This window comes from Poecile atricapillus, chromosome 1 (genome assembly GCF_030490865.1).
Source record: "Poecile atricapillus isolate bPoeAtr1 chromosome 1, bPoeAtr1.hap1, whole genome shotgun sequence".
In the NCBI taxonomy this organism is placed as follows: Eukaryota; Metazoa; Chordata; class Aves; order Passeriformes; family Paridae; genus Poecile; species Poecile atricapillus.
In genome coordinates, this window is record NC_081249.1 from 89,527,754 (window position 1) to 89,546,297 (window position 18,544).

General features: G+C 37.6%; 1 protein-coding gene across 1 annotated transcript in view; it reads left to right on the top strand.

Annotated features, from left to right (window-relative positions):
* The window catches only part of WARS2 (tryptophanyl tRNA synthetase 2, mitochondrial), a 42,834-nt gene extending 26,343 nt beyond the window's left edge, over window positions 1–16,491 (top strand). Inside the window, exons 3-6 of the mRNA XM_058864212.1 lie at window positions 6,779–6,859; window positions 8,599–8,684; window positions 11,352–11,470; window positions 13,485–16,491. Coding sequence (XP_058720195.1) covers window positions 6,779–6,859; window positions 8,599–8,684; window positions 11,352–11,470; window positions 13,485–13,933 — 735 coding nt within the window. The 3' untranslated portion in view covers window positions 13,934–16,491. The remainder of the gene's footprint in view (window positions 1–6,778; window positions 6,860–8,598; window positions 8,685–11,351; window positions 11,471–13,484) is intronic.
* The last annotated feature ends 2,053 nt before the right edge of the window (window positions 16,492–18,544 follow it).

The window sequence follows — 18,544 nt, forward strand, 5'->3', positions numbered from 1 at the left end:
GCTACAAAGAACAAGTGATGATAACTTGAAAATATTTAGAAGGAAGAAGGATGGTGATGAATAATTAGGGTAGCATTTGGAACCACATTGTCTGTGAAGGGTTATAAACAAGCACATTTAATTAGAATATCTAGAAAAACAATTGTGGTGTTTGTTGGACTGTAAAATGGCCTCCCACTGAGAGAAGCTCTTACATTACAGCTTGTTTAAGTACATTTTCTCAAATAGGAAGTTATAGAAAAGTGACAATTTTAGTAAGAATAAAAAATAAAAATAAATGCATATTTCATTTTTATTTGGAGTACAGCTGCAAGATGTATTAAACCCTCTTAGAGAAAATAATGTCAAGATATGCTTTAAGTGGCTGCATTTGCCTACTGGGCATAAAAAAGAAGTTATGGAATAATGACTTATACAATGTATCCTGAGAGTATTAGAAGAAACAGAAAATATATTCCTGAAGTTGTACCATAACTGATAAAAGCTGTAACAGTCATCTTTCATAAAACTTAGATCTTTTATTGAAACCAAAAAGGACTATGTGGGGGTAAGTAAGGAAGACAGTATGCAATCTGCACACATGGTAAACTTATACAATGTAACCCATTTTCTCTGACTCGTGGTGGGTACACTACACATTTTAGTTCTTACCCACAACCATCTTGTATCTCATCTGCTTCACAGTCAAAACAATATTAGAAGCTGATTTTGCTTTTATGTGGTCTCAGGCTGTTCTTCCTGTCCACCTATCTATTGTAGTAGACACATGCTGAATGTCCCAAGAGAAACTAAAATTCCATCAGAGTTGATTCAGCAGGCAGTGCTTGATACGCTGCATGAACGCTTCTCTGAGGAGTCCTGTGAGTTTCTGGACAACATAATGTTCAGTTTCTGGGCGGAAAATTGCAGTTTTCATCCTTCTGGATGGGGTGATTTATTTTCTGAGTATAATCAGCTGCAGTATTCTTTCAGGGTGCAAGCAAATTGAAGCAGTAACTCTGGGAAGTGGGAATTTGCAAATTTGTCTTTGCCTTAACTCCAAAAGCCACTATACAACAATATAAATGTGTGCAGTGTTTCACTGCTGTTATTTTCCAGAAGTATCTCTCTGCTTTGTTTTGTGGGCAGAGTTTGAATAGATTCTCACTACCCCTTGTCCAATTTCCAGAGGGGCTGAAAAGCTGCCATTGCATCATAGCTTATAAATTCATTAAAGTACATTAATTTAGCATGGTCCATTGAAAACTTCCTGTCATAAGAGGAAGTATGTGACTGTTTAATTTAGAAAATGATTCTGCTTCTCTCATTCCTCTGTTTTCTCTCTCATGGACTGGACTAGACATAACTAGAGCTCAGTGGGAAGGAAAGTCATGGTTCACTAGGATTTCTCGTCTTCTTTTATTTTTCTTTTTTCTTTTCTGCCTTAATTTACCTTCTTAATCTCATACAATTCTGTAGCTGTTTTCCTCTCATCACTAGTCTTCTGGACACACCAAACTAATTATTCAGACACTGTTGTGGGTTATACTAGGAGAATGTTTCTGTAAATAAGTTAATTTCATAATGAATAAAGGAGAGGAAAGGGTGCTTTGGCCAAAATACTGTGGTCTATCAGGGTTTATAGCCAGTAAGGCTTGATTCCAGTAGGAATATTCTTGGTCAGGTTCTTCAGAAAGGAGAGACATACCTTATTTGTAGCCATAAACTTATTCTACCCAATTAATTATTTCTTTGAACAGGAATTTGGGATACTGTGGCAAATTTTCTGTCATAAGAGTACCTGCACTGTGTGCATTTGATTCAAGAGTAGTCTATTTTTTTGTCTTGTTTATGGCCTTCTTTTTCTTTAGCTGTATAATATAGAGACACATTGCTAAGTAATTTGTACATATTGCCTGCCACGTTAGGCATTAATAAAACCTTACCTCTTATTCAAGAAAAATATGAGCATCATTTGCTTTTAAAAAGAGCCTCTTGAATTTTGCAGAAGCTCTTACTGGTACTTCTAGAAGAGACAAAAGTCCTAAAACAAATGTTTAATTTTTTCTTAAATGTAGGACTCTTTTCCTTCTCTGTTCCAATTTCTTTTAGTACACAACTATCCAAATTACCTCCTGAGACTATTTGTTTCTTCTCTACTCCATCAAAATTAAATCTTTTAAATTTACTGCCCCTTTAAAATGTAGTCCTTAATGAGGTTACACTGCTGAAGGAAATCTGTTTCCATGTGTTAGATATGCAGCAAATTTGCAGTGCCTTACAGAGGAGGGCGTATAGGTTACAACTTGAGGAAGTCCATCTTGAAAATAAAATGCTGCATCTCTTTTTGCAGAAAGCCACTTCAGCTGCCAACAGACAACTTTGTATTATAACCTCAGAAAGCTGAGGCCCAGTGTTGCTGATTTGCCTGCTTTCAGATCTGCTTCCAGTATTCATGCCTCTCGCACTGTTCTTGAATCTCATGGTTTGCTCTTCCTCAGCTTCATGTCTCATCATAAAGTCATCTAGAAGTATTTGGACTAAAAGCAGCTACTGGTTTTCCATGTAGATATCATTGGCTATGGCCAGGAAATATCAGCAATAATTCAGTAAGGAATAGCTAGGATAAAAGACAAAAAAAAATAGATCTGCTGGAAGAAACCCTGAGATTGTACTTCAGCATATAAAGCTCCAGAGATGATCCAAGTATAAATCCTGACCTGAGTTTAATAACTTCAAATGGCTGCACAAGTAAATAAAAAAAGCTAGTTGTCTTTCAAAAGGGAGGAGAAGGGCACTCAGGTGAAGAAACAGAATTGTTTGTGTCTTTCAGATAACTGTTCATTATTATTTGGAAGTGGTCACCTCTGTTAAATATGTGTGCTTTAAAAAAATAGAATCTGGCTACGGAGCCTCGGCCTAGTCAGGCGACAAGGAGGGAATATAAGTAGTTTGCTCTGGAAATAACTCTTTGATTACTGATTAATAAGCCAGGTTGTGGGGGATGCTTAATGCAGTGGAGATTGAAGGAGGAGATGTGTCCCTCGTAATGGAGCAGAGATGACCATCTCAACCCTTTGAGAAACATTGATGGTTTTTTATAGATTTGTATGAGATTAGGAAAGAAAACTGTTAAAATGAGCAAGATCACAGGGCAGGAAAAGAAGAGAGAAACTTGTTGTATTTACTGAGAAGAGCAAAGGGTAGGATTTTGGCTGCCTGAAAAGGGGGTATTGCTATATGGATCTGGTTAAGATTTTTTGGAAAATTTTTAATGGGAAATAGTTGACTTTGTAAAGGGAAACAATAAATAGAGCACTTAAAAGACTGTTATTCTTAGAAATATTTTCAGCAAGGCTGCAAGAAATACTTCCCAAGAAAATAATGTTTATACTGAAAACAGCCTTTTATATTTTTTTCAGGACACAAAAGTAGCTGAAGTTGACCTGAAGGATTTAATGGATTAGATAGCTGACTTTCAGAATTACTAGTGATTGTGAGATTCTAGGAGTTTGGTTTGACATACAGTTCAGAAACTGCCACTGGTTGTGAGATCTGTTAATTGGAGATGTAATTCTGGTTTTCTAGCATTTGTATTGTTTTTCTACTGATGTATTTGGGGGAGGGCATGCTGAGAAAATTATGTCTTCATTGGAAAAGAGTTAAGTTTATTATTATCTATTCTCTTGAAAAACTGAATTCCTGAAGTACATCGTATCTCTGGACAGTAGTTTATTGTCAGATTTTAAAATACTAAAGAAGTTGAGTTCTTCACTGGTTGAAGTATACACAGAATAGCCTGAATTAATTTGAACTCTTTATACTTTTATTTCTTGAAATCCTAGTTAGATTATTGAGTAACCTCCTTAAAACATAAATTAAAAACCCAAGCATAACACCTCTCCAACGGTCCTATTCTTTTTAATGAAATTGTGTGAAAAGTGATGCTTCTTTGGCAAAGGTTTTCCTTGTGATGGCACAATAAACACAATAGGAATCAACTGAAAATTGTTTTGTAGATTTATGCAAATATGAGATGTCTCTTCTCTGTTTCCTTTCATTTCACTGTTGAAAGCCACATAGTCTGTAATGCTCAGGGTTTGTTTTGGTTTGGTTTGTTGTTTTTTTTTTAATGGCACAGTCAGCAGTCATGTTCCTCAGGGATTCTTGCTGGAAGCAGTTCTGGTCAACATATTCCTTCATGACCTGAAGAAGATACTGAACAGAAGTTCATGGGCCGTGCTAATGGGTAGCCAAATGCTATGCCAAGGAAAGGACTTCCAAAAGAACTCATAAGACAGAGTGGACAGGCAAATAAGGGGTAGAAAAGCTTTAAATACTTTAAAAAAATCTGGGTAAAAGTATTCTAAACCTTCTTCACACAATGTAGGAAAGAAAGTCCTGGAGTCATCATTGACAGTTCTCTGAAATCACTGGCTCAGCACAAGCAATTTTCCAAAAAGCTAATGATATCATCATCACATCACCAGGAAGGGTATTATGAATAACACAGATGATGTTTTGTCACTATACAAAACCGTAGTGTGCCCATTTTTTGAATACTGGGTAAAGTTTTAGAGTCTACATCTCCAAAATGAGCTAATGAATTAGATATGATACAAAGAAGAGTAATTCATGCAGCAGGGGATAGAGTAGCTGCCTTAAAAAGGAAAAAAAAATCAGAAGTCAGGGTTGCTTCAGTTTGAAGAGGAGAAGGCTGAGGCATATATGAAATCGAAGTTTACAAAATCAGAAAAACACTGAATAAGCTGGATGTGGAATTGTTCACCAAGTTGTGCAATATAAGAAACAGGTAGTATTCAAAATCAGTAAACAAACATGGATGCATTAGTGGCTAAATTATTTCTTTACACATCAGGTTTAAGCCTCTGGAGCTTGCTGCTCCATGGGGTTATGAAGTGAGAAGTATCAGCTGTTTCCAAAAGGGTTAGACACATTCCTGGGGAGTCTGGATACTTTACCAGGACTGGGCCAGGGATAATACCTTCTGATATTCCCTACTGCAACAACTGTGGATGCTGGAGAAGTAAGAGAGGAAGATACTGTAGGAAGCAGTAGGCTCATGTGTTTGCCCCAAGTGCTACTCCTGGAAACAGAGCACAAGGCTGCATCACCTTTGTTGTGATCCAGTACAGTGTTATTTCTTACGTTCTTGTGTTTTAGTTGTTTAATGAATTTGTTTGAAAAGGACCTGCAGCAAGAAACTGATGGAGTTTGTCTGGGAGAATGGCTGTTCCTGATTGTGATCCATGGGTATTGCTCAGTGAAAGGAAGAGCAGACTGAGTAATAAAATAAAGAAGACTTTATTCTACTGATGTCATACATCATCACATCTTCCAGTTTCATGTACATCATCATGTCTTCCAGTTTCTTTTTATCAAAGTTATGAAATCAATGTGATGGAATACTGTAGTGAAATGAGTAACATTTTAGTAGATGCACCATGACCAACCAAAGGCAGCAATTACCTGCCCCCCTTGCCAAGTAAAACACCGTAGCTTAAACCGTGATTTAGCCTGACAAATGATTTGTGGTTTAAGCCTAGAACCTCCTGATTCGCACAGTCGGTTACTGCAATTTGGATGATGGATGCTGACTCATTAGCTGCTGGTACTGAATTTTATTCCAACTGAAATCTCTACCCTTTGGTACACTTTTATGTATTTTGTCCCCATTTTATCAGGCTTTCTCTTCAGCATATTCAGCATTTTAGTCTTACTTAGGAAAGGACTGTGTGTTTGAAGATGAGAAATGAGTATAACTTGGTAGGACCCAGAATTGTGTATTCAACCCAACAAGTGCTGTTTAGATCACTTGGTGTTTTGGTAACTGTTGTAATGTCAAATCCACTGATCCAGTTAAACACACGTGCAGTCTTGGCTGCGAAAGCAACATCTGACAGAGCTGAATCAATGACTGCACAGCTTTTAAAAAGTTTTCTTGTCAACACAAGTGCAACAGAGCACCATCTCCTCTCTGTCCGTGACTAGAAGAAAGAAATGAGAAACCACTTTGAACCAGATGGTGATTCCTTCTAGATGAAATAGGAGTCTTGTGCTTAGTATTTTCCATGAAGTTCATTTTACTCTGGTATTTTGTTGCACTTTGTCTTGTGCACAGAAGATTGCAGGTCAAATAAGCATGAGGGAATTAATAAAAACCCTGAATCTGTGGGAAAGGCAGAAAGAAGGGTAAGAATCAACCTGAAATATTTCTAACCACTGAGCTGTAGTCTGGAAGTTGGATACTTTTACACATTGGTGACCAAAGTAGTCCAATGACTGCTAGTTAGGAAATTACTATATTTAAAATGTGACAACAAAAAGAATTGCAATTAATAATCCTAGTAATTCATAATTGTTAACAAACACTTTTTAACTGCCTTCTGTCTGGGTTGTTCTATCACGTTGCAGGCATGAAACTTTGAACATCTTTGAGACAGCATGCTTTTAAAGATTCAAACCTGCCAACAGAGGATAATCAAGTATGCAGGCAAAGGAGTTTACATGTGTGTTCAACTCTGCTATTGCTAAAGCATTTTCTTTCTTGTTTAGAAGCGGATAGGATCAAGAACCTTGCTATACTATTTTACTGTAGAGTATTCCATCCTTGCAGTGTCCAAAACGTTCCATTAGCTTGTCACTTGACCTTACTGAAAAAGTAATATAGATAAATAAATAATTTTCTGATCTTTTATGCAATTTATTCTTATTGACTTTGAGAAAATATGCATATAAAAGAAGAAGATTTAAATAGATTCTAACATCATACTTTCAGGTTCCTGAGCATGCGGAACTTGCCTGGATTCTTGGGTGCATAACTAATGTGCCACGTCTGCTACGTTTACCCCAGTGGAAGGTATGGACAGTTTGGTGAATTTAAAAGAAATTTATGGGAATTCAGTAGAAATGTTGTCCTGGAAATACTTGTAATCTATGAAATACCAACTGTACCTTGGTTATTCTTGCTTCAGGTTTAAGCAATTCTGTAGTCCCGTGGTGGAAGGGGGAAAACATATCACTCAACATATCATTCCATGTTCCTCTTAGTGAACATTTAACTGCTGGAAGCTACAGAATTGTGGTTTTCGCAGAGACTTGCAGAAAAACAACTAAATAAGAGTTTTGTTTACTGTTGTTAAACTGATTTTGCTAGAACCTTCAGTGTTATTTCAATGCTTAATAATGCAAAGTAATGCAAGGTGTTGAAGTGGAAACCTTGGGCCTTGCTGATTAAGGAGTTCCATAAACAGCTTTTCTTTTTCTGCTATAAGGAGTGGCTGCTCTGTAGATTTTATGGAAGAGTATTCAAAAGAGGCATATGTTTGAAGAGGAGTATAGGAATTATAAATACTAAAAATGTGCTGAGTGATATTGTATCTTAAGTGTTTGCCTTTACAAGTTTCAAATGTTCATCTTCTTAATCTTGATGTTGCATCAGCATGACTGCATCAACAAAGTTCTTCCGTTTAATTTCGTTGTATTTTATTTCGACATTTAGTTAACAGAAAAAAAAAAAAGACAGGAGAGAGAAGTATCTGAAAAAGTAAAAAAAAACAAAAAAACAACAGCTTAAGAACAGTTTGGTTTGCAGAGTTCAGGGCAATCTTAAATACCTCCAGATGTTTTCTTTTTTCCTGTTTTCCTTCTTAATTAAATAAAACCAGTAAAACTTAAATACAGCAACCAGTGTTAATGCATGGCCTAGATTAAAGCAAACCTTTTCAAACCTGAGGTTCTAAAGTTAAGCTCTTAAGTCCTACTTTGACTGGATTGACTTTCCAGACCTACAGATAGGTGTTACAGGTGCTACGCTTTGCAAATTAGGTTTCCTGAACCCTAGGCACTTAGAGATGTAGACAGAATACAGGATCTGTTGGACTGTGTGAGTGAAGTCTAAATATATTTGAACAGTCTTAATGAAATAATTCAGAATTCAAGGGGGTCAGTATATTTAACTGTTGCTAAAAGTAAAACTTAGATATGCTATCACTAGAACAGAGTTAGTGTCTGTAGCCTGACTGTCTTGATCTAGGTGATCCATATCAGGGAGCAGTAGGGGACTTGAATGCATTTGGTGGATTGTGGGGAGCATTGTGAACTAATGGAGGCAACACTGTACTCTGCCTCAGTAGTTCTGGGTTCTCCCAGCTGTCACTGGCTGTCCTGTGTAATCATCGTATCTTGATCTCTAACACAGGTATTAATACCATTTTGTATCTCTGTTATGAAGTGTTTCAAAAATTTATTGCTGAAGACACTATTTAAAAAGTAGGATTTCTGTGTAATATGCAAGTGTAATAACTCAGCCTGATGGTTTTGCATTTGAAATTGTTTCCATTAATAAGGTCACAAACAGAAAACAAAAGAAACCCTGTTTTCCTTCTCACTAGAATATCGGAACAGTGTAGGGAAATTCATAAATATGGGACATAACCCAGAATATATTCAAAAGGAGTAGAATTTACATGCTGCTGTCTTCTGTAGAGCTACATATATAAATTACTCGATTATTCAGAATTCTAATTAGTTAAAATCACAGACTTTGATACCATTAGTCAAAAGTGTGATTCTTCTCTGTTTTTCTTTTCCAAACAGATGAAGCGTGCCAGCCAGAATAGCGAAGGAACTGTTGGTTTGTTGACTTACCCTGTGCTTCAAGCAGCAGATATTTTGCTGTACAAGTAAGAGGCAGAATGTGAACCTATGGGCAATGTCTTTGCAGCTGCATTGGAATGCATACTTGTCAGGTTAACATGCTAACTTATTGAGCAGGGGAGCTGTGTGTGATTAGATCACACCAATTCCAGAAGACTGGAAATGGATGACAGACTCTCAAGTGTCTGGTTGAAATCTAGCTGGATTAAAAAGCTACTGATGGGACTGCAAAGAGCAAAAGCTGGTGACATGAGAATAATTCTTAGGGAATTATAACAGACTGATGTTTAATTATACATATTGCACATTCACACAGATAGGCTTTTTTTTAAAGTAGTTATGCTTTATTTTATGCAGTGTATTGTAGAGGTACTTAAACTGTATGTTGTATACCAATATTAGTGGGGGATTCTGTGTAGGCCAGTTCATACTGATGAAACAGAGTGAGTTATTGACTGCAGCATGTAGTACCTGGGCTGGTTTAGTTTTCTGAGCTGTGTTCTGTGCTGTACTGTGTGCTGCACTGGAAATAGCCCCTAGTGAGGGACTGGGAACTCAGCATGCCTAAGCCTGTAAGCTGGCAGATAGAATTTGTAGTGCATTGTCATGACTGGTTGTATTTCATAATATGATTTAAACTGTCTCAGTAAGTAAATGTTAAAGACAGTGCACCATGTATGAAATATTTTTATGTTCAGAACTTAAGTACTTTGTGGCATTGTTCTGAAGGAAATTGTAAGTATTGGTTGGGACAGAGAAGTAACACAGGACTGAGGACAAGGATGTCAATTCAGACTAACCAAGATTAACCAGTTGTGAATTCAGAAAAATGTATCTAGAGAAATTTCATGTTAATTGATCATAGTAGGGAAAACAGGACTGTTAGAAGACCAAGAGATGGTATTTCTAATTTACCTAAATTTTAACTGAAAGTAGCAGGAAGCAAGCAAAAGTCAAAATTTTTTTTACTGTTATAAAGATTTTATTTGAAGTGAGTTCCATCTGATTGTCAAATATTTGAGTGACTTGAGTGTCAAGCGTTTAAGGGTGAAATTTAGACACATTTATCAGAAATCATGTTGTTTTGATTGAGCTCAACCATGTCTGTCTCTTCTACCTCTAATAAGATCAGGTGTTTCATCTTTCCTTAGTAAAGCCAGTGGTTTGTTGCCTACTATCTGTATTAACAGCAGGCTGTCCACACAGACCACAAAACAAGGAAGTGAAAGAGAAACAATATGTCTTTGAAGAAATTTGACTTAATATCTTTGATAAGAAATGTTTTAATGTAAACAAAATATGAGGAACAAGAATTGGTGAGAAACGGAAACACAGGAAGAGAACAGCAGTCATGAAGTAAAATTTAGAGCTGGAAGAGGGGGAGAAACAGTACTCTCTCAGATGAACTAAGGTTCAAAGAGACAGGAAAATGGACAGAAGGTAAATACATGACAGAAAGGAGTAAAAATAGCACCAGAATAGAAATATTAAAAAAAAAAAAAACCAAGGAAAAATGCAAGGTATTGTGCAGAGACTTTTATAGAGATAATATGTTTTCTGTTTAGTGCCAAACTTGGTGAATATGGAACCATTTTGGCATATGGAAACATTTCTTTTGACCTGCTTAAAGGATATTGATTATGGTAACTGATTTTCTCTCAAGCTATAGGGCACTGTAATTTCCTATTGACTACTGTAACTGTTTTTAGGTTGCCTTGCTGGCTGGTTTGGAATAAAGGTGGACAAATTGATTTCTGGGTGTCAGCCCAGTAATTCAGAATCAGAGGGAAGGAGTACCATGTTGATCTGAAATTTTCTGGGAACTTTAAAGATGCATGGTGAACTTCCTTGCTTTGGAACATGTCCAGTATTCATAGCTGAATACCTCATAAGCCTTAGAAAAGAAATCTACTGGGGGATGGGAGAGTAATCAAAAGCTGGCAAGATTTCAAGTCTGCCTCATCTGAAAGAATCATACATTTTTAGCAAGTATGATTAACTGTGGGAAAGAATCACCAGGGGAAGTAATGGATTCTTCACCTCCTCATGTCCTCTGATGCAGATTGTGTTTCCCTCCAGAAGCGCATTCAAGCCATTGAGTTCAATACAGAAGATCAAATTATCCTTTGAATCTAGCAGTTATAATCTTCTAATAACACTTGTGACAATAGAGGCACTGGACCACATGATTTATACAATTGTGGTGAGGAAGAAACACTCTTCTTTCCTTCCCTCAATACCTTCTCAGTACTAGCTCCACAACAACAGTTATGTTTACCTGAAGCTCGACATGACAAGGTGCTTGCACTTTATGCCTTGCAGATCTTTCTTACTTTGTTTGCACACTATAACATGTGCTCTTTGATCTCTAAAGAGGCAGCAGGAGATACCACAGAAGCCTTTCTTTGAGCTGAGTTTAATGAGTTGCTCGTACAGGTATCTTTGCCATATATGTCTTCACAAAGGGCTATTTTTGCCCTTGCTTATGTGCTTCAATTCAGCATAAAAAGCAGAGTCATCCTTGAATATGTTCAGTTTAGGATCTTGTCCCCACAGCACCTATACCTAGCTGGGAACGAGTGTTTGGCTCAATCTGGCCCTCAGTCATGGCAGAAGCTGTGACAGTCTTGAGAAACATTTCAGCAGAATCAGAGAGCTTTGCTGAGTTTCCTGTATCTGTCTTTTATTAAAAGGTCAACACGTGTTCCTGTTGGAGAAGATCAAGTCCTGCACCTGGAGCTAGCCCAAGATATAGCACAACATTTCAACAAGAAATATGGAGAATTCTTTCCTGTGCCCAAAGCCATTTTAAGTGAGCTGGTCTTGGTTATTTTTTTTCCCATAACTGAACTTCTAAGTTGAAGATGGATTTAAATATTGTGGAAATAGTTTCAGGGACCAAGAAGAGGGGGCAAACTGATATAAAGGGAGTGGAAAATTAAAAACTGGCAACAAGAGACTAGAGGCTGTGAAAATGAACTCCAAGATAGATATAAGGCTTTAGAAATCTATGGTCGAGGGGTGTACGTGATGTCTGGTATTCTAGTCCAGGGGGCCAGATGCACTCTACTGCTGTCAGTCAGCCTTGCTCTTCAAGTACTGGGCTTTTAAGAGTAGGGTCTCTATACCATGTTGCTCATTCAGGAGATATGTAACGAGGCAAGAGACCTCTAGCAAGCAGAATTCTTCAGTGTCTGAGTGGGAGCTGTTTACTTTAAGCATGCTGAACAGCCTGTTGGTTGGTATGCACAGCACTCAAATTTTTTTTAAGGGTGTTTAATATATGCTTGAATATTTCAATATGTGTCTGCCACAGAGCTTAAGACTTTACGGTTTTTGATCTTACACTCAGGAAGACTTATAAGGAAAATCTTCTCAGCCATTTTTGAGCTATAAGGTCATAGGCCGGGGGGGTGAGGAGGAGTCAGATGGCGCAAATGGCATGTTTGTTAAGAAACGTGAAGAATTGGGCAAGGATGAAGCGTTGCATCTTTGTTGTAAGTAATGTAGAGGAATGCACAGCAGAGACCTTCGCCCCCAAAAGGGCAAGGAGCTCTCAAAAGACAGGCAGTAATAAACCTTTCTCAATTTTCAAGCCTCAGTGACAAAAATGGTGTTAGACTTAGAGTGGAGTTTTGAGAATATTAGGGATTGCAAACTCTGCAGTTTCTAATTGAGTACTAAGCATTATAAAGAGGAGCTGAGTGTAGCCTGTGATGCAGATGAGACTGTTTACCATTAAATAAAAAGCTCATTTGAAAAAAATAAAAAAGAAAGAAAAAAATATTTCATTTTGCTCCCAAAAAGCATTCCTTCTTAAGTTCACAAGTATTTGCAAACCAACAAAATATCCTAGATGAATGGTGAAGATAGACTCATTCTCATTCACATTCGTCTCATATTCAGACTCATTAGCTGTAGACAATTGAATTACCTGCACTCTTTCAAATTTGCTGAAAAGGGACAGAAAGGGATTTCAGAACAAATCACTTTCTGGGGCAATCTGAACTGTAAGCTAGAAGAACCCTTATCCTTCCACTGGGTGTGCAGGCCATCTATGAGCAGTATGCAGGTAATTTAGTTGGCTTTATTAGGTACCTAAAAACAATTGGTGTGAGTACTCTGTAGATAAGTGATACTTTATGTACTCCATGAATGATATTTCTTGGTGAAAAACTGAAACAGTGTGGGTTGATGCTGTTAAGGTACATCACAATATTCTCCTAATGCTACTAATCTATTACATGTACATGCATTTATCTTAGCACTTTGTACAATACCCACACCTTTCTTATCTGAACAGTGCTTTACATCTAACAGAGCTGGTCAGTGTTGACTTAGAGAGTTTTAATAACTGTTTTTACTGAGATTTAGGAGAATTGCCAAGAGATTTTGAGTGGAAGAGTTTGCTGAAATAAGGAGATTAACTGCTTATGGGATTCTTATATTTTTTTTTACCAGTGGAGTTAACCTGTTTCTCTACTGTTCAAAACCTTTCATTAATATGCAGTAATAGAAGGGAGGAGAAATTTGCGGGGTGGAAATCAGCATGTGAGCCACATGAAATACTAGAAGCAGCCCCAGCAGAAGTTCCTGCTTAGTGAGGATGGGAGAGATGGAACAGGCTTCATTCAGTTTATGACAGGAGAAAGGTGGCTTCTTAGAAGGACAGGAAGGGTGCAAGGACTAAACAGAGCATACATGATTATGCTCACAATTCATTTTTTAGCAAGGATAAACAGCTTCATCATATAGCTGCACGTTGTTCTTAGCAATTGTCAGGAGAAACCATTGTCTAAGCTCTTAACTCTTTTTGTTTTTTGAAGGTACAACAAAGAAAATAAAATCCCTCAGAGATCCGTCAGTGAAGATGTCCAAGTCAGACCCACAGAAGTTGGCTACTATTAACATAGCAGACAGCCCTGATGAAATAGTGCTGAAATTTCGCAAAGCTGTGACTGACTTTACCTCAGAGGTGACCTACGACCCCGCCGCTCGCCCCGGTGTCTCCAATCTGGTGTCCATTCACGCTGCAGTAACAGGGCTTAGCATCAAAGAAGTGGTGCACCAAGCCACCGGTCTCGACACTGCTCACTACAAAATGGTGGTAGCTGAGTCAGTTATCCAAAAATTTGCACCTATCAGGAATGAAATCAAGAAACTCCAGGAAGACAAGTCCCATCTGATAAAGGTTTTAGAGGATGGAGCAGAGAAAGCCAAAGAACTGGCTGTTCCTGTCTATCAAGAAATAAGGAGACTGGTGGGATTTCAATAGACGCTGCTGAGTAGCTGCAAGGATTTTTGTATCATGGGACAGAGATTTGTTATTTGTAATAAAATCATTTATTAATTATTAATCATTTTGGTTTGAAACAAAAACTTTTTTTCCTGGAAGATCCAAGGAGAACATTGAATATGATTGTATTAAAATGTGTATGAAGCCAGGTATTTCCAGTGGGACCAGCATTAAGCTCATCTGGATGGTCAGAGGGAGGACAGAGGCAATCACAATTCACAAAGAAATTGTGCAAAAGCAGATTATAAGGTTGCCTATGTTGGTTTTTGGATTTTTTCACTGCAAGAAGATGAAGTGTAGGCAAGGTGATCAGAATCTAGCAGAAAGATTTGTAATCCTCTAAAGAATGTACTTATCTGTGTATGTGATCTTGTTACACTTGGACAGTTTATCTTATTGGGGATTATTCAGCTTTGATATGGTGAATTCAACATGCCTTTAGATAACCAGAATAAAAGCAGAGACTTAAAAATAAATGCTCGGGATGATGAAGAGAGAACTTACGGCTTCTCCTTATAGTGTCTTCAAATTCAGTGTGAATTTTTTTTCTATCTATGTAGTTTGTGTGAAGTGAATTCCACTTCTGCCATTTGTGCCTTCCTGCTGGTCAGGGCTAAGGTACTTCAGTGAGAAATGACATGTGCTTCAGCTGCTCCTATTTCACCTGCTGTTCTGTTTAGCAGGGAGCTCCAGGATTTTCAGTTCAGCAGCAAGTCTAGGATTGCTTTAAGAAAGGTGTAGAAGAGAAGATGTAATCCTGAATCAAAGAAATCTTGGATTGAGAATCAGATAACTTTCTGTAAAGTTTACAAAATTGCTTCTTTAAAAACTTGTGCCAAAGTCAGAGCCAGAATAGTTAATTAGATCTTTATGGACTCTTCACTACTAAGCCTTGAGAAAGTGTAGTGATGGGAGAACAATGTTAGCCTGCCCTGATCTGAAGCCTCAAAAGTTCCACAGACTTGGACCCATGGATTGTGGCACTTATTGGGAAATGTGTGGCAAAGGGGAATTGCCAAAAGGAGACACCATGTTCTGAAGAGGGGTAGTAATACATGTTAAAAGGTAATGAAAGTCCTGTGGCAGCATATTTAACTATGTCATTACACTTCACAGTGCTGTGTTTGAAATTGCTGTGCTGTAATGTAAATTGAGTTAATCCTGTACTCTGGGAGCTCATAACCACTCTATGCCTGTAGCATTTGTCATGAAGGATTGCAGTCTTACATGACTGAGTTAGTGAAACTCAGGTGGGTGTTTCTACATAGTGCAGTTGGTTGGTTAGTTGTTCTGGGTTTTTTCTAAAAAGCAGTATTTAGTTAATTATAATGAGTTGATTCAGAAAGAAATATTTAATTTTCCAAAACATAAAGTTGAGGACTGAGTGTATCCAAATCTGTGCTGAGACCTGTATTTATTTGTTAGGGATCTGAAGAAGACAACTGCCATGCAAGAACTTGATGATGACAGATTTTCTAAAATTAGTCAAGACTAGAGAAGCAGAGTGGATGGAGACAGAGTGATTGGAACCAAAATCAGTATAGACAAGCCTAAGGTAATGGCCTCTGGAAATAATATTGAAAAATTGTCCCTGGTTTCAACTAAACTGTAGTGGATAAGGAAAGGACATGTTATAACTGTACATATTTATGTAGTTCTACAGAACTTTTGTCAGTGTTTAACAGCTGCATTAGGGCACTAAGATGAAAAATTAAAGCACACAATTACTGCTACTTCCTGACTTGGCATAAAATGTTTGCTGTGGCACTTTTTAACATAGATTGATTTCTGCAAAGGTCCCGCAATATGTACCTTGAGGGAAGTTAACACTGTCCTCATGAAGACTCTGAAAATATTTAATACTAATGTATCTAGTGTCTACCCATACCTCTTTTTCACTAGCAAAGATAGAAGCATATATTCAAAAGACAAATCAGAGTTTCAAGGTCTCTTTACACTTCTGATACTCAAATCACCTAATATATAGAGTTGCCATTCAGCACATCTTCTCTGCAGTGGAAGGAAAATAGGAGCATTCATGGGAGGGGTTGACATGAACAGGTAATTTTGGTTTGTTACTTAAACTATTCTGAGCAATCTTCCAAAACTGTTAGATTCTTTTTCAGAAAATCATGTAAGTAAAGCAGGAAAATAAACTCTTCAAAAGAGCCTTTTCTTTGGGGTAGGGGTTTAAGGCATTACATATTTTGTTGTGTTTCAATCAAATTCACTAATTTGCCTCTTTTTAATTTAGTAATACATTGGGGGTCTTCCCTTCCCCTTCCCCTGTGAGTCAAACAAGTCTTATTCATCTGACCCATTTCCTTCAAGTAAGGAAATATATGGGGGTTTTTTTATCTTCAGAAAAGTTAAACTTGTGTAAAATGAATATATTAACCTAGTGATTGTCGAGTTAGCTTTTCATTTTAGTTTCTCCTGTGGAGGAATTCTCAAAGTAACATGTTTTCTCAGTGAAATAATCCAAATTCCATTAGCAGCCATGATCTTTAGAATCTCTTGAGAGGAAACAATAAACGTAGATGTTTGCAGGTATTTGTTGCCTATTTCAGTTTTCTTAGAGCATGTTTTTTCTGTGAAGTTAACCGTCTTGGCATTCAGGTGGATTAGCTGAACTTGAAGCAATGAGTTGATTCCAAGCTGCTCCCTCCTCTTCTGCCTCCCTGTTTCTTCTTGGGAATGTTTTATGAGCACCCATTCTACATAGAACAGCTAGAACAATTCAACAATTCAACAGCTAGAACAGCTGTTTAGAGAACAATTGTTGGAGAAGACTTGATGCTTTATGTTTCATAATTATTTGTTGCACACTAAGTCTAGTGCTGGGGACTTAATGTTTGTTTGCAACAAAGTAGGTGCACTCCTGAAACACATTTTCCTGTTTGTTTTTATCCATCACATTCTCTAAGACTTCTCTGGGATGACAGGTGAAGTGCAGCTGGTGGGAAGTCTCTGCAGAAGCACACTCCTCATCCCAGCTGCAGTGTGGAATGGACATACCCTGTGGTATTTTGGAAGTCACTGTAAGGTGTTCTTCCAGGACATGGTGGGACAAAGCTCCAAATATGTCTTTCCTAATTGAAGTAAGAAGAGCCAAAAGGTGGAGAGATATCCTTATCCCTTGCTGTGTTGCTCACTGAAGAAGAGGAAGCAGAAACAATGATCCTTTATTTCGAATGCATTGGTAATTTGGGCCTTAGACTCAAAATCTCCTCTTTTGCCATTCCTGTATGTTAGTGCACCTGGCCTACTGCAGATCCAAATCACTACATATGTATCAGACATAGCATCTCCTGGCAAAACTCACCTCTAGAGATAAACCATCAACTCCACAGTGAATTACTTGCAAATATATAACAAAAACATTTTTACACTTGAGACATTTATTTTTCCAGCTAGTCGTTCCTAGGAAGTCATGATATCACATAGTGAGTCTCAGCTCTGTGCTTTCAGTTTAGAGCACAGAGTTTACTGAGAATTTTAGATTCAGGGACAATGTTTTCTGTAGCAAAGATTACAAATGATGGTTGGCCCCATAAATCAACTCTGGGACTGATCCAGAATGCATCCCTGCCTCAAATAGCTGGAGTGAATGGATATTGTACATTATACTGGAACTTAATTGTAACTCTTTAAAGATGTGGTTGAAGTATACTTAGTTTTCAAACACCATGACCTGGCTTCTCAGATTCCCCAGAAGGCTTTCTGCATATTTCTGATTCAATGTGTGTTTATCTACAATCAATTCAAGCAAAGTTCTTTTGCAGGATTATGGCTGCATCCATTAAAGGCTGAGGAATTCATAAAAGTGAGCTGAAAGTCTAAGGAAGGAGAGTGAAATGGGATCCTTGGGGAGTGACCTGCATCTGAATGTTTTGGGAACCATAGGTTATCAAAGTAAATGTTTTCTTATCTTTGGTTAGGGCCATCATGATCCTGACAACGGTGTAGCAGTAAATACGGATGATGAAAGTGTTCTTTCAGTACTCCAGCTTGGTTAGATTTATGTTCAGTACAACAGATGGATCTTTCACAGTTTTGGCCTGTGTATTTAAGCTCTTGGATGCTGCCTACCTGTTTTTTTGTGGCTGATGGTCTGCTGCACAGAGGGAAATAGACTAGCAAGCTGGTGTAGGAAGTCTAGTGGAAAAGGGGTTTTGTTCAGGAAATATATTACCTGTTCTTGACAGGAAAACAAAACCCCTCTTTCTGCTGTGTTGGGCTGTCTAATAACCTTTAAATTATTTGATCTGTTCATTCTTTCTAGGTAAATTTGACAGTAGCTGCAAGAAGAATGTCTATGTATTGTGGAGTCAAAAGCCTTGGAAGGACCCAGACATCTCAAATCTTTTCAAAAGTCTCTTACGTAGTGGGACTTTACTGTTAGCATGAGCCAGTTTTGGGAAAAATGCTGCAGCAAAACTGTAGTCATATGTGACATTAATTTATCTGCTTAAAGCTTTTGTGTTTTGGTCTGGGTTTTTTAGCTCACTAGGCTGTGAAAGAATACTTGTTAAATACTGAATTCCCAGCTAAGCTTTTTATTTTATAGTCCTGTCCAGATGATAGCTG